Here is a 16,671-nt window from a genome sequence, read left to right as displayed (position 1 = left end):
AGCAAGTAAAATTTTAACGTAACAGCATAGATAATAGGTGAGTACTGGTTTTCTAAATATTCAGAACATTTTGGAGACTCTTCTTTTGTAATCTCCTTCAGAACCACTTGACCTCAGTTTGTGCCTCCTCTCTCTACTGATTTTAGCACACTGGATCCCAAGCAGCAGTCACTTAGAGCAAAACTGAGACTTTGTGCAGGGGATGAGTGGAGGGGGGCAGTGTATCAGGAAGTAATTGACAGTAGAAATTTGACCAATTAGATTGTAACTGCATTAAGAAGCCTTAAACCATGAAGAGTGCAAGTAGTACTAAATTCTAAGGGAAGGTTTTGAATAAGAGGTAGCATAAGGGTTATGAAAAAATCATCTCAAAGGATGGCGTTGGTAAGAATAAAGGCACAGAAATGAGTCATGTTGTGTGTGTGCAAGGGAGAAATTAATTTCAGTGTGAATTGCCCTCAAGTAGGTTCACTACCACATTGATCAATAGGAATTATCAGGCTAGGGCTCAGGAGGATTGATATAAGTGAAGAATTTGGGAAAGTGATGAATGTAAAATGCTAGGCCAGGGAATTTATAAGTCCACCACAGCGGGTGAGTTGTTACTCTCAGTTGTATCAGTGTTTGGTCAGGTCATCATCATTTGGCCATTATCAGGCCAGAACTGCTGATCTTACACTACCATAGACTGCTAGTTACATTTTTTTCATAAGCAAACCTTGGTTCATTGTGAGGTTTCCTGTTCCTTAGGTTTTCTGATATTTCCAAGGCTTTGTTATATCTTGACACACTAACACATACATGAAGCTTTGACATTGAAATGTATACTTCACATTCAAATTGGGGTCCATATGGATTCAGTATGTCCTTAGTCTTGTTTAAATTATTTCTACCACTTTTCTCCATCCTGTGCATAGTGTCCCCAGTGCCACTGAGTATATTAAGTAATGTTTAATCTCTACTAATTTTTTTTAATGATAGGAAAACTATATCTGAACTTGAAGGGGGGACATTTATTGTACTTAATTAAAAGTTTGTTTTAATGATGCAGATTCTAAATAGGATACATCATGTCCACAGGGTGTCTTTGTTTTAGACATTTTAAAGACATTTTATTTGATAGCCAATAAAATAAGTGCTTATAATTTTAAATAGATTGAAAGGAAAAAAATCAATGCAATCCTCTTTGATGCAACTTTTTTCCCTCCAGACCAGAATCTGTAGAAGCTAGCCCTGTGGTAGTTGAGAAATCCAACAGTTATCCCCACCAGTTATATACCAGCAGCTCGCATCATTCACACAGTTACATTGGTCTGCCCTATGCGGTAAGTGTCACACGTTTCTCTGGAAGGGTATGTTTTATATCTGTATATAAATCTCTATATATTTTATATATCTAGAGGTTGAAAGTTGATGTGTGTGGTATTGTGCCTAAAACTGAATATTTTAAAAGCAGACTTGTTTTATACTATCTAAACAATTAGGTATGTAATTTGTAGTTTAGTTTTTTCATTGATCTAATTATATTTATTCAAGGGATTAAAATTCTATAAGAGGAATTCCCTAGAAGTTTTTATATTATTATTATTTTGCTTTTTTATGCTATTAATAGTTTAGTATTATAATTCTTTACCTTCTGTATAAAAAGACTGTAGATAGAATTGTACTATCTACTGTTGATTCTAAATTATATAGTAATTATATAGTTACCATTTATTTAGCACTTATATGTCAGGCTCTGTGCTAAGCATTTTTGCGTATATTATCTAATTTCATCTTCAAAAACAACCTAATAAGATAGGTACAACCTAATAAGATAGGTATAGTTTTCATCCCCATTTCATAGCTGAGAAAATGAAAGCTTGTCTAAGCTTGTCTATTCAATGTTGCCAAAACTTTAAAAATCCCTATTGTATACTTTATAGTGATAATACGTCTTTTGTAATTGTTTTTGTTATTCTTTAGCCTCCAGTTTCCTGAGTTGTTTTTTTTTTTAACCACTATTCTCACATCTTGCATTGTGAAGGTGACCAAGTTTCTATATCTGGTTTCACCAAGTCATTATTTTAAAGGTATTAAGGAAGAAGTAGGCCAATTTCATCTCCCTCAAATATTTAAGGATTGAATTTTATTTAAGTTGCTTAGTTTATATTTTTATTGAAATTACATTGTGATGTATTTGTGATTAATTACCCAGGACCATAATTATGGTGCTCGTCCTCCTCCAACACCTCCGGCTTCCCCTCCTCCATCAGTTCTTATTAGCAAAAATGAAGTAGGCATATTTACCACTCCTAATTTTGATGAAACTTCCAGTGCTACTACAATCAGCACATCTGAGGATGGAAGTTATGGTACTGATGTAACCAGGTGCATATGTGGTTTTACACATGATGATGGATACATGATCTGTTGTGACAAATGCAGGTAAAATGTTTCATGCCATTTGCTTATTTTTCTAGAACGCTGCTAACCTTTGTGATTGTTAATGTTGGAAAAAATAAAGTGACTTTTGAAGGAATTGATAAATGCATTTTTTAAGTGATACTTTTGCAACTGTCAGTGCACTCTCTTTTGCTCCTAGGAAATGCCCCTATGGGAAAAAAGCTATCCTAGAGTTTTTCTTAGAAATCCTCGTTGTTAATTGAGTAATAGGCAATCAGTTCTGAACTTTATTCATATAGAATCAAATCTCTCTTTTTACTCATTTGGTAGTAATACAACTACATAAAGTAGACAAGACAGAAATGAGAGGAGAATTGAGTCCTGTGTATTTCCTTTGGAATTATTTGTGCTGTATAGTCAACTGTGATTTTCCAGTTTGGGGGAATTATACATTTTGATTGATGTTTGTTTGACCTGACTCTCTCACCTCCTTTTGACTTGAACCTTGCAGCACTCTGGAGTCTCCTTGAACCAGAACCACAGTCTCCCCTCCCCCAACCCTGGTTCAACTACCAAGAAAGGCCTCCTCCCCTAGAGAAGGTGTGATTGGGAGAGAAAGGGGTTTTGTTTTCTTTCTTTTTTTTTTTTCCCCTGGTGGGAGGGAGTTGGGGAGGATGGAGAGGGAACAGTAGGATTTCAACCTGAAAGTTACTGAGTCCATCCCCTGCATAGGCTGGGAAGCAGAGAGTATTTAAGCAATGTACTGTAGAGGATAAGAAAGTTTGATAGTTTACAGAATGTCCTGGATCTGGTCTTAAGGCATAGCTTCATCATTTTATTTGAAATAGTACCCATATTTGAATGTGAGTGTAAAAATGCATTGTTGAGCCACATAGAAATTACTTTGCATTATTTGTAATCTTGTTCCCATCTATTAAGTTAGGTGATTAGGAGTGGGATGTTATTGATATAAACAGGCAGTTAGGTTATATATGAAAAAGTTGATTTACCTTTTCCAAAAAGGGGGAAAATTAGTCTTAAGTGGAATGTGAAATTTGATGGGGTTTTTTGTTTGTTTGTTTGTTTGTTTGTTTTTGCGGTACGCGGGCCTCTCACTGTTGTGGCCTCTCCCGTTGCGGAGCACAGGCTCCGGACACGTAGGCTCAGCGGCCATGGCTCACGGGCCCAGCCGCTTCGCGGCATGTGGGATCTTCCCGGACCAGGGCATGAACCCGCGTCCCCTGCATCGGCAGGCGGACTCTCAACCACTGCGCCACCAGGGAAGCCCATTGATGTTATTTTTATGGGAAGTTGTAATATTAATGCTTTGAGTTAATTTTCATAATAAAAATACATTGTGATGCTTTTTAAAATTTAAAAATAAACTTATGGTACATACTATTACCATAAGCAGTCACCTCAGTGAGCTTATTCAGGAGGTGAATTTAAAAACTAAGAAAATAACTTCTCTGATAACTTGTTTTCCTCATTATTTTTTAATTAGCTACTTATTAGCAAATCTGAATTCATATTTTAACCAATCATATAAAATAGCTTTCTCATTGCTGATTTTGTCTTATGTGATAAACTGCATACCATTGGACAATGTTTTTATTTTAATGCATAATCTAAAGTGTTTTTGTTTTGATTAATTACAATGATCTATATATAATATAGAATTATATCTATTAGAAAAGAGTGAAATAGTCCTTAGGACTTATACCTATCTACAAATTCTTGAGGGACCAGTTCACGTATTTTGGATTATTCAAGGTATTTGCTTTTTAGCAACTGCTCTATTTGTTATGAATTTATTTTTTTTTATTCTACTTTTCTACTGCTTAACCTGTAGTATACTACAAGGCTTAATCTTTTTTCCTCTATTCTTGTTTTCATTGCCTCTATATATTTTCATGTACCTACTGCCCATACTCATCTCTTTCAAGTTTGACATCTAGAGCTCTGATTATTTATTCATTTTCTAGTTTTATTTCTTCTGTGGTCTGCATGACATTATTACTTAGCCCCCAGATTTAACCTAATTTGTTATTCTGACTCTCCATGTCAGGTGTTCTGCTTTTCTTTTGAACTTTTTCCCCTACATCTTTGATACATAGTCCATTACCTTTCACATTTACCAGTTCTCGTCCCAACATACTCAGTTAAGAAGTAAAGAGCAAGATCCATAGCAGTTAACTCAGTAGCTATATATTAAAAGTAGCTCATTATTATATAAGGAATAATTAAGACTATATATCAACTTTAGACCAATTAAAGTCTTGCAATAAAATGCAAAATAATAGCATTGAGAAATTTGCCTCAAGTTGGTCCATGTATCACATTAAAAATAGAGTTCATAATAGATTTAGTCTCTATCTTCATGAAATGACTATTGGATTCTTTAACTTCATCTTCTCTGCCATCATTCTAGTTCTTTCCATTGTTCTTTAACTGAGATCTGGAATGTTGGAAAAGCCTCTTAGTTGATTTTTATGCCTCCAGTTTCTTAACTTCTTTGAATTAACACTGTATACCATCAAAGCAACCTCTAGTTGTTACCTGTTGCCAATTAGAGGAATGCTCTGCAAATCCTGACATTCCAGGTTGTATGTAATCTGACTGCATTTTACTAATTCAGTTTTATCCCCCTCTGTTTCTCAAAATGAACATTCTTCTTCAGATATATTAACTGCCTTCTGGCTGTTGCTCCCAGTATCTGTCTACTTGAGAAAATGTTGCTATAATGAGGTCTTTTCTTCCTAATTTCCCAAGTGAGGTTCTCTTCAAGTCTCTGTTATTCTTCAGGATTCTTTTCCCATTAATTCGAAGCATTGTGGACATCTCCAGTTTGTGATTTCTAATTATATTTGTAATGTATACCTTTTACATTGTAAAATTATATTTGCTTTAGAAATTTATATCATATATATAACATGCTATATTTGTCCTCTTATTTTTGCATCTCAAAGTTTTATCTTCCCGAGGACTTATTTCTATGAATTCTTCGTATTACCTTTTACACTGCTAAACTCAAAGTAGACACTTATTAACTGATAGTTAAATGGAATATCAAATCTTAATTTAAGGATGATTTTAATAATATTTTATATGTTCTGCTTTTCTTTTTTTTTCCTTTTTAAAGTGTTTGGCAACATATTGACTGCATGGGGATTGACAGGCAGCATATTCCTGATACATATCTTTGTGAACGTTGTCAGCCTAGGTAAGTTGTACATACAGTAAAATTGCCAGTCATTTTACTGAGGTAATCTTTAGTTATTAGAAATTTATGTATGAATTCTAGATTAAACAATTAATGGATACTGTATTTCATCGAATCTAAGATGGAAGAAGTTTCCTTTTTATGGTTTGTTTTGTTTTTTGGGTTTTTTTCTTTTTCCATTCTGACATCTCTAAAATCAAGAAGAATCTTTCCATTGATAGCATGTCATGGTTTATTTTCTAGGGTTTTTAATGATGCATGAAATAATAGTGCCTTTTTTAAGTGATGACATCTTTTTTTCAGTGGACTGCAAATTATGTTATAAAGTTACTAGAAGGACATTTCGTTAGTTATAGAATTTTGCAGGGCTTTTACTGTCATTCTGCTTGTTGGCAGTAATGTGTTTTCTTCCCATTTCTTTTTTGTGCTTTTCAAAAAAAATCTTTTTTAATGGACATTTCAAACCTATATAAAAGTAATAGTGTAATGAACCTGCATGTTTCCACCACCCAGCTTCAACAATTGTCAATAATCTTTTTTCATTTACATTGCTGTGTCTTTTTCTCCTTCACATATTGTTTTAATGCAAATCCCAAATATATTATTTCATTCATATGTATCCTTATGTATTTCAGTATGTATGTATTTGTGTATGTGTATTTCAGTATGTATCTATAAAAGAATTTTTTAACAAAAATCTATAACCACAAAACGATTATTATATTGAAACATGTAACAAAATCTATTACATCCAGCCATTCTTAAAGTATTGATTGGTTGCTATACATCTCTTTTAAGTCTCTAGTAATCTAAAGCTACACCCCTTACCCAACCAACCCCAGTCTCCTTTGCAGTGTGTTTCTTTAAGGGACTGAATTGTCTATTTATCCTGGTGAGTTTGCCAATTGCATTATCACGGTTTAACAGATTTCTCTCTATAGATATTTCTGTAAATAGGTGTGTGATTAGATTTAGGTCCCTTTTTTTTGGGGGGGGGGGTTAGACTTTCATACGCTGTGTTCTATCAGGTGACACATCTTATAATATATGAATGGGACCCATTGATGGTTATTTTTAAGATCCATTAATTTATTAGGGGTTGCAAATTAGTGACATGTTAATTCTAGTGCTTATCACTTATTAGCTGGACTATTTCTGTAGAAAACTTCCCCATATTAACTGTTCAGTTCTCTTAAGGTATATTTCACTGAGGAAAGGCAGGATAAATGCTTGTTGATTTGTAGCCTTTATCAGTTTTTAGAATAGTGAAAAGAATTCTAAGTGTCATTATGAAGTCAGGGATTTAAACATATTGGATATCAGTCTGTTGCAGTTATTCCTTTCTTTTTAAATATTTATTTATTTGGTTGCATAGGGTCTTAGTTACGGCAGGCGGGCTCCTTAGTTGCGGCACGTGGACTCATTAGTTGTGGCATGTGGGCTGCTTAGTTGTGGCTCACGGGCTTGTTAGTTGCAGCTCACCAGCTCCTTAGTTGTGGCTTGTCAGCTCCTTAGTTGTGGCATGCAAACTCTTAGTTGCAGCATGCATGTGGGACCTAGTTTCCTGACCAGGGATCGAACCTGGGACCCCTGCATTGGGAGCGTGGAGTCTTATCCACTGTACCACCAGGGGAGTCCCTATTATCTTTTTTTTTTTTTTGGCTGTGTTGGGTCTTCATTGCTGTGTGCGGGCTTTCTCTAGTTGCGGCGAGCGGGGCCTACTCTTCGTTGTGGTGCGCGGGCTTCTCATTGCAGTGGCTTCTCTTGTTGCAATGCATGGGCTCTAGGCACACGGGCTTCAGTAGTTGCAGCACACGGGCTCAGTAGTTGCAGCATGCGGGCCCTAGAGCACATGGACTTCAGTAGTTGCTGTGCATGGACTCAGTAGTTGCAGCACACGGGCTCAGTAGTTGTGGCTCGCGGGCTCTAGATTTCAGGCTCAGTAGTTGTGGCGCATGGGCTTAGTTGCTCTATGGCATGTGGGATCTTCCCAGACCAGGGATCGAACCCGTGTCCCCTGCATTGGCAGGCAGATTCTTAACCACTGTGCCTCCAGGGAAGTCCCTCTATTATCCTTATTTATGTTGAAATTTTTTCCCATTTTTGGTTAATGGGAACCACTTTGAGTTGGCTTTGTGGTCCTTTTGACAATACCCTAGTAGTATTTGCTAGCTTTGTGCAATCTAATACGACAAGATGTCTCGGGCTTATCTCATACTTCTGTGCCCCACGCTCAGAATTGGTTTTCAAGACCAGAATCTGAGAGCTAGTAATGCTCCTTCCTCTGGAACTACTCAACGTTGCTAGGTCTTTTTAGTAGATGAACCTAGTCTACTAGAAGTTTTGTCTGTTTGTTTATTTTTAAGATAAAATACATGAGTTTATACAGATAATTGCAATTTAAATTTAGGAATACAGTTGACCTTTGAACAACATAGGTTTGAACTGTGCATGTCCACTTATGCATGGAATTTTTTCAATAGTTAATACTACAGAACTACACACTCTGCATTTCGGCACCCCAGCCCTCACGTTGTTCAGAGGTCAACTGTACAAGGTTTTCATTTAACTGTTTCTGTATTCCATCTGTGTCTCTCTTTATCCTAGTTCTCAACAACATATACAGTAGTGTAATTAGAGTATCATGTAATTTGCTCAACTGCTTAATCCCATAGAAGAATGTAACAGTCTCAGAGTAAGAGTACCAACAATAGCACCTGTAACAATATGATTATGTAACACACTTCAGAACTTTTTTTTCCTGTAAGATATTTTCTACAGGGATGTATAGTTAATTTTTTGTGTTTAAAGTCTCTTGAAAGAATTTTATTGTGTGGTTATAACACCAACTGGGTACACACTTCTGGGTTAGGTTATTAGTTTTATTTTTTTATTTTATTTTTTTAATAAATTTATTTTATTTACTTATTTTTGGCTGCATTGGGTCTTTGTTGCTGCGTGCGGGCTTTCTCAAGTTGTGGCGAGCAGGGGCTACTCTTCGTTGCGTTGCGTGGCCTTCTCATTGCGGTGGCGTCTCTTGTTGAGGAGCATGGGCTCTAGGGCGCACGGGCTTCAGTAGTTGCAGCACGCGGGCTCAGTAGTTGTGGCTCAGAGACTCTAGAACGCAGGCTCAGTAGTTGTGGCATACAAGCTTAGTTGCTCCACAGCATGTAGGATCTTCTGGGACCAGGACTCGAACCCATGTCCCCCTGCATTGGCAGGGGGATTCTTAACGTCTGCACCACCAGGGAAGCCCTAGTTTTATTTTTGATTTTTTAAAAATTAAACTTTTGAAGTAATGTGGGTTTGCATGCATTTGTGAAATAATACAGAGATCCTGCGTATCCTTTATTCAGTTTCTCCCAGTGGTAACATCTTGCAAAACTGTTAATACAATATCACAGCCAGAATATTGACATTGGTATAGTCAAGCTACAAAACATGTCAATCACAAAGATTCCTATGTTGCCTTTCCTAGCCGTACCTACCTCCCACCTCTTACCCCTCCCATCCCTGACCTTTGGCAACCACTAAATCTGTACTCCATTTCAGTAATTCTGTCATTTTAAGAATGTTACATAAATGGAATCACACAGTATGTGACCTTTTGGAATTGGCTTTTTTTTTTTTTTTTTTTTTTGCGGTACGCGGGCCTCTCACTGTTGTGGCCTCTCCCGTTGCGGAGCACAAGCTCCGGATGCGCAGGCTCAGCGGCCCTGGCTCACGGGCCCAGCCGCTCCGCGGCATGTGGGATCTTCCCAGACCAGGGCACGAACCTGTGTCCCTGGCATCGGCAGGCGGACTCTCAACCACTGTGCCACCAGGGAAGCCCTTGGGATTGGCTTTTTTTTTACTGAGCATAATTCCCTGGAAAGCCAGCTAATTTGTGGCATATATCAGTATCTCACTTTTTTCTATTTTTAAGTAGTGTTATGTGGTATATATGTACCAGAGTTTGTTTAACCACTCACCTACTGAAGGACATTTGGGTCATTTCCACTTTTTGGCTATTACAAATAAAGTTGCTCTGAACGTTTGTGTACAGGTTTTGGTGTAAACCTAAGTTTTGTTTTCTCTGGGATAAATGCCTAAGAGTGCAATTGCTTGGTCATATGGTAGGTAGTTGCATGTTCAGTTTTATAAGAAATTGTCAAATTATTTTGCAGAGTAGTTGTATCATTTTTTCATTCCTACCAGAAATGGATGAGTAATATAGCAATTTTATTTTTAAGGATTGCTTTTTGTACTTTATTTTTATAATTATATGCTTGTTTAATTATGTAAGAAGTAGTCACATCATTCTAAAGTCAAATATTTAAGACAAGGTACATTCAAATAAGTCTAACATTTACGACCCCTGTTCCTTCCACTTTGGAAGTAACAGTTTTTTAAAAATTGATTATTCCTTCCATTGTTTGTTATATTAGAAACAGATATGCACATATATATATATATTTGTATTCTCCTCCTTACTTAGATAAGCAGTAGCATAGTAGAGTTTTTGCCACATTAGTTTTTTGTCTTAAAAATATATCCTGAAGATCACTTCATAGTAGTAATATAGAGATTGACTCATTTCTTTCTGTAGCTTCAAGGTGCTCCATCTTTTTCATGTACTGTAGTTTAGTCATCCCTTTGAGTGGACATTTGAGTTGTTTCCAGTCTTGTGTAATTGCAAGTGGAAGTGGGATTGTTCAGTAAAAGGGTAAATGTATATATCAAATTTTGTCAGATATTGCCAAATTCCCCTCCAGTAGCAACTGTCCAGTTTTGAATTCCCACCAGTCATGGATAAGCATGCCTATTTTCCCCAGCCTCACAGTAGAGTTTTTGATGGAGTTGGAGTTTTGCTGGTTTAACTAGATGAGAGATGGTAATCTCAGTGTTTTATTGATACTTTTCATTTGTTTATTATGAGTGAGGTTTTTCCTTTTTTTCTTTTTTATTGGAGTATAACTGCCTTACAATGTGTTAGTTTCCGCTGTACAGTAAAGTGAATCAGCTATATGTATACGTATATCCCCTCCCTCTTGGACCTCCCTCCCACCGCACCCCCCCATCCCACCCATCTAGATCACCACAGAGCACCGAGCCGAGCTTCCTGTGCTTTATAGCAGGTTCCCACTGGCTATCTGTTTTACGCATGGTAATGTATATATGTCAATCCTAATTTCCCAGTTCATCCCACCCTCCCCTTCCCCCCTGCACCTCGCCGTGTCCACATGTCCATTCTCTACGTTTGCATCTCTATTCCTGCCCTGGAAGTAGGTTCATCTCTACCATTTTTCTAGATTCCATGTATATGCATTAATGTACGATATTTGTTTTTCTGACTTACTTTTCTCTGTATGACAGACTCTAGGTCCATCCACATCTCTACAAATGACCCAATTTCGTTCCTTTCTATGGCTAAGTAATAGTCCATTGTATATATGTACCATATCTTCTTTATCCATTCATCTATTGTTAGACATTTAGGTTGTTTCCATATCCTAGCTATTGTAAATAGTGTTGCAGTGAACACTGGGGTACATGTGTTCTTTTGAATTACGGTTTTCTCAGGGTATGTGACCAATAGTGGGATTGCTGGGTCATATGATAGTTGTATTTTTAGTTTTTCAAGGAACCTCCATACTGTTCTCCATAGTGGCTGTATCAGTTTACATTCCCACCAACAGTGCAAGAGGGTTCGCTTTTTTCCACACCCTCTCCAGCATTTATTGTTTGTAGATTTTTTTTTTTTTGTGGTACGCGGGCCTCTCACTGTTGTGGCCTCTCCCATTGCGGAGCACAGGCTCTGGACGTGCAGGCTCAGCGGCCATGGCTCACAGGCCTAGCCACTCTGTGGCATGTAGGATCTTCCCGGACCGGGGCACGAACCTGTGTCCCCTGCATCGGCAGGCAGACTCTCAACCACTGCACCACCAGGGAAGCCCTGTTTGTAGATTTTTTGATGATGGCCATTCTGAGTGGTGAGAGGTGATACCTCATTGTAGTTTTGATTTGCATTTCTCTAATAATTAGTGATGTTGAGCATCTTTTCATGTGCCTCTTGGCCATCTGTATGTCTTCTTTGCAGAGATGTCTATTTAGGTCATCCACCCATTTTTTGATCGGGTTGTTAGTTTTTAAAAAATTTTTTTTAATATTAAGCTCCATGAGCTGTTTGTATATTTTGGAGATTAATCCCCTGTTGGTTGCTTTGTTTGCAAATATTTTCTTCCATTCTGAGGGTTGTCTTTTTGGTTTGTTTATGGTTTCCTTTGCTGTGCAAAAGCTTTTAAGTTTCATTAGGTCCCATTTGTTTACTTCTGTTTTTATCTTCATTACTGTAGGAGGTGGGTCAAAAAGATCTTGCTGTGGTTTATGTCAATGAGTGTTTTTCCTATGTTTTCCTCTGAAAGTTTTATAGTGTCCGGTCTTACATTTAGGTCTTTAATCCATTTTGAGTTTACTTTTGTGTATGGTGTTAGGGAGTGTTCTAATTTCATTCTTTTACATGTAGCTGTCCAGTTTTCCCAGCACCACTTATTGAAGAGGCTGTCTTATCTCCATTGTATATTCTTGCTTCCTTTGTCATAGATTAGGTGACCATAGGTGCATAGGTTTATCTCTGGGCTTTCTCTCCTGTTCCATTGATCTGTATGTCGGTTTTTGTGCTAGTACCATGCTGTCTTGATTACTGTAGCTTTGTAGTATAGTTTGAAGTCAGGGAGTCTAATTCCTCCAGCTCCATTTTTCTTTCTCAAGATTGCTTTGGGTATTCAGGGTCTTTTGTGTTTCCATACAAATTGTAAAATTTTTTGTTCTAATTTTGTGAAGAATGCCATTGGTAATTTGATAGGAATTGTATTGAATCTGTAGGTTGCTTTGGGTAGTATAGTCATTTTCACAATATTGATTCTTCCAATCCAAGAACATGGTATATTTCTCCCATCTGTTTGTGTCATCTTTGATTTCTTCAATGAGTTCTTTATAGTTTTCTGAGTACAGGTCTTTTGCCTCCTTAGGTAGGTTTATTCCTAGGTATTTTATTCTTTTCATTGCAGTAAATGGGAGTGTTTCCTTAATTTCTCTTTCTGATCTTGTGTTGTTAGTGTATAGGAATGCAAGAGATTTCTGTGCATTAATTTTGTATCCTGCAACTTTACCAGATTCATTGATGAGCTCTAGTAGTTTTCTGATGGCATCTTTAGGATTTTCTATGTATAGTATCATGTCATCTGCAAACAGTGACCGTTTTACTTCTTCTTTTCCAGTTTGGATTTCTTTTCATTTTCTTCTCTGATTGCCGTGGCTAGGACTTCTAAAACTATGTTGAATAAGAGTGGTGAGAGTGGACATATCCTTGTATGAGTGAGGTTTTTCTTTGATTTTGTTTCACTTTATAATAGTTACTAGCCTTTTTACAGATAGTTGGGGTTTTTTTAACATGTTAAAATCTTTTTTTTTAATCATGGGGTAAATATCTGCTGATTTTCAGTAAAGCTTGCTTAAAAACTGACCATTAGGGAGGACAGTCACTTGAGTGATATCTGCTTATTGTTCTGTGATAACTAGAATTATCAGTGATGCTAGGATAGTTTTATGTCCTACTAGATATTAAGGCAAGTCTTATTACTGAGTAGTAGGTATTTCAGTCTAAAGCTCTTATTCTCCCATCTCAGCTCCCATGTAAGAACTATATCTAGTTATTTGACATTTAGACTAATAAGTTTAGACAGTGAAAACGCTTTGGGGGCGAAGAGCGGGGCAAGTAAACAGTTACTATGGATGATGTACTTCATGAGCGGAGGCTGGGGGAGGTTAATGAAATATTTTGCTTAATTGTTAAATGTTTAGTGTTTATTATTTCAAAATTGGAAATTAGGCAAATAGTAATAATGCAATAATGACGCTAACATGTCCCCCCAGACTTTTTGGTTTGTTCAGTTTGGGAAAAAAAAGTACTAGTTTCCAAAGTAAAAAATTATTTTCTTAACACAACAGAGTCACTTAACTGGCATCTACTGCTAATTATGCTAGATCAAATCTAAACTGTAAGGCAAGTGATGTACATATATTTTATACCGTACATTTTTCAATAAGAACATTAGAGAAATTATCAAGTTTATCACATTTAAAACAGATCTGCTTTATATCTAAATTTATGAAAGTTTATAAATAATCATGTTAATATTTTAATATAGGAGTTTGGATAAAGAGAGGGCGGTGCTACTACAACGCCGGAAAAGGGAAAATATGTCAGGTGGGTGAAAAGGATCTATACTAAATTAACTTTAGTATGATTGAGAGAATAAGAGGCCTGCATATTTTTTAGTCAGCGTAAGCTGCTTGCTAATGAACGTTGATTGTATATATAATTTACAATCTCAAGTGGAGGTTTTAAATACTCTTTTTTTACAGATTTTATAGAACAGTAATGTATTTATTTTAGGAAATATGGAAAATAAATAAAAATCATCCATATTTTCTTGCACATAGGTAACCTATTGGTTTAAAGATGTAAAATATGTTTGCTCTTTTGAAAGATGGTGATCCGTTAGTTGATCATGTGCAATAGTGTTTATTTCATTTTTAGGAACAGGATTTGAAGTTGTAACATATGCTAAACTTTCACTTTGGCTTATAAAACATGTTGCCACCAGTACAACTATTTTTGAATAACCATAGTTTATTGAACTGTGTGATGGACATTTGGGCTGTTATTATAGATAGTAACGTCATGAAACCCTCTTGGATAAGGGTTTTTTTGTACTTTTCCCATTTTATCTGTGGATAGATCCCTAGAAATGGGGTTGCTGGGTGAAGAGGGTAAGTGTATATAGAATTCTGCTAGATATAGCTAAATTCCCCTTCATAGAGAATTCTGAATTTCCACTGGCTATGTTTGTAAGTGTCTGTTTCCCACAGTCACATCACCTGAGTGTGTTGTCAGATTTTGTATCCTTTCTAGTTTAACATATCAGAAATATATTTGCAGTTTGCATTTAAATGTGTCTTACTGAGTGAGGAAGTGAAAAAAAATGTTTATTCTTCAGAAAGGTGGGGGAATAATAGTTTGTCATGTGGAATGCTGTTTTATTGTTTGAAGTAGAAGTATTACTTGTGCAATAATTTTTATTTTGCCTTTGAAGATGGTGATACCAGTGCAACTGAGAGTGGTGATGAGGTTCCTGTGGAATTATATACTGCATTTCAGCATACCCCAACATCGATTACTTTAACTGCTTCAAGAGTTTCCAAGGTTAATGATAAAAGAAGGAAAAAAAGTGGGGAGAAAGAACAAAACATTTCAAAATGTAAAAAAGTAAGTTTTTCCTATTTTGAAGATGAATAGATAGGAAGTGGTAGAAGTAATGGATAGTAGCTAGAGAAGGTAGCAGCATCTAAGCTTACTCAAACTCATTTAAAATTTTTAATGTGTTTTAAAGATTGAAATGGAGTAGAGAAAAATGTTTGCAAACTGCTTTAAATCATAACTCTGATGAGACTAGTCATAGAAATGCAAAAGCTAAAATAAGATTTAGTGGGTTGTTGGTTTAGAAAACAGAAATAACAGTTCTAAATTTTTAATAACTTATAAAGAGGTAGAGGAGCATATAATGATTGTGAATGGTTGTTTATAGCTGTTTGTCTCTGAATCATATTTAATCATTTTAATAAGGCTCCACATTTGTTGAATTTATGATCTAGATTTTTCTCACTTAAATTTTTGTATTAAAATATCACCAGGAGGGGCTTCCCTGGTGGCGCAGTGGTTGGGAGTCTGCCTGCCGATGCAGGGGACACGGGTTCATGCCCCGGTCCGGGAAGATCCCACATGCCACGGAGCAGCTGGGCCCATGAGCCGTGGCCGCTGAGCCTGCGCGTCCGGAGCTTGTGCTCCGCAACGGGAGAGGCCACAACAGTGAGAGGCCCGCGTACTGCAAAAAATATATATATATATCACCAGGATATGATGGCAGAAAACTATTTATAAGCCACTTTTTAATAAATTTGTTATAATTGCTAATGAAGTTTTTTGTCATGTAAGGTAAAAGATACTTTCAATAATGACTATATATTTATTAAAGAGTGAAATTATACGTAGGTATAAAATCATTTTTTTTGAGTAATTCTTCATGATATTATTTGGTTATTTAATAGGCAGCATGTATTTTTTTTTTTTTTTTACATTTAATTAATTTTGGGGGCTGCGTTGGGTCTTGGTTGCTGCGCACAGGCTTTCTCTAGTTGAGGTGAGCGGGGCTACTCTTCATTGCGGTGCACAGGCTTCTCACTGTGGTGGCTTCTCTTGTTGTGGAGCACGGGCTCTAGGTGCGCGGGCTCAGTAGTTGTGGCACACAGGCTTAGTTGCTCCGCGGCGTGTGGGATCTTCCCAGACCAGGGCTCAAACCGGTGTCCCCAGTGCATTGGCAGTCGGATTCTTTTTTTTGTTTTGTTTTTGTTTTTGTTTTTTTTGCGGTACGAGGGCCTCTCACTGTTGTGGCCTCTCCCATTGCGGAGCACAGGCTCCGGACGCGCAGGCTCAGCGGCCATGGCTCACGGGCCCAGCCGCTCCGCGGCACGTGGGATCTTCCCAGACCGGGGCACGAACCTGTGTCCCCTGCATTGGCAGGCGGACTCTCAACCACTGCGCCACCAGGGAAGCCCAGCAGTCGGATTCTTAACCACTGCGCCACCAGGGAAGTCCGGCAGCATGTACTTTTAAATATCTTTTTCATTTTCTAATTTCACCTCCCTGTTTAAAATAAGTCTTGATTCTAGCAGTCTTCACATATGTGTCTCTAATTTTGCTATTCTTCTCCTGTATTTTATTCAATCTGGACAACTATTACCAAATTCTCCCTCTGATTTGTGATATGTTATCTTTACTTAAGCTGTTCCCTTCATTGTTCAGAATATTCTCTTCTCCATCTTTATCTTTTAAACTCCTACTCTACTTTGAGGCCCATCTAAAGCAGTACTTTTTTCGATGAAATTTGCTATGATGATCTTTCTTTGCATTTCATCATGGCACTTGAACCTATTATTACAGCACTTAAGCACATTTTGCTTTA

At 37.0% G+C, this 16,671-nt stretch overlaps 1 protein-coding gene across 1 annotated transcript in view; it reads left to right on the top strand.

The window, feature by feature from the left end:
* The window catches only part of KMT2E (lysine methyltransferase 2E (inactive)), a 92,487-nt gene that overhangs the window by 38,934 nt on the left and 36,882 nt on the right, over positions 1-16,671 (top strand). Inside the window, 5 exon segments of the mRNA XM_079932064.1 lie at positions 1,211-1,325; positions 2,198-2,427; positions 5,528-5,608; positions 13,798-13,856; positions 14,746-14,918. Coding sequence (XP_079788190.1) covers positions 1,211-1,325; positions 2,198-2,427; positions 5,528-5,608; positions 13,798-13,856; positions 14,746-14,918 — 658 coding nt within the window.

Source organism: Stenella coeruleoalba (assembly GCF_951394435.1).
Source record: "Stenella coeruleoalba genome assembly, chromosome: 9".
NCBI lineage: Eukaryota > Metazoa > Chordata > Mammalia > Artiodactyla > Delphinidae > Stenella > Stenella coeruleoalba.
Note: the sequence above shows the minus strand (reverse complement) of the source record. Positions and strands in the feature narration are given on the sequence as shown.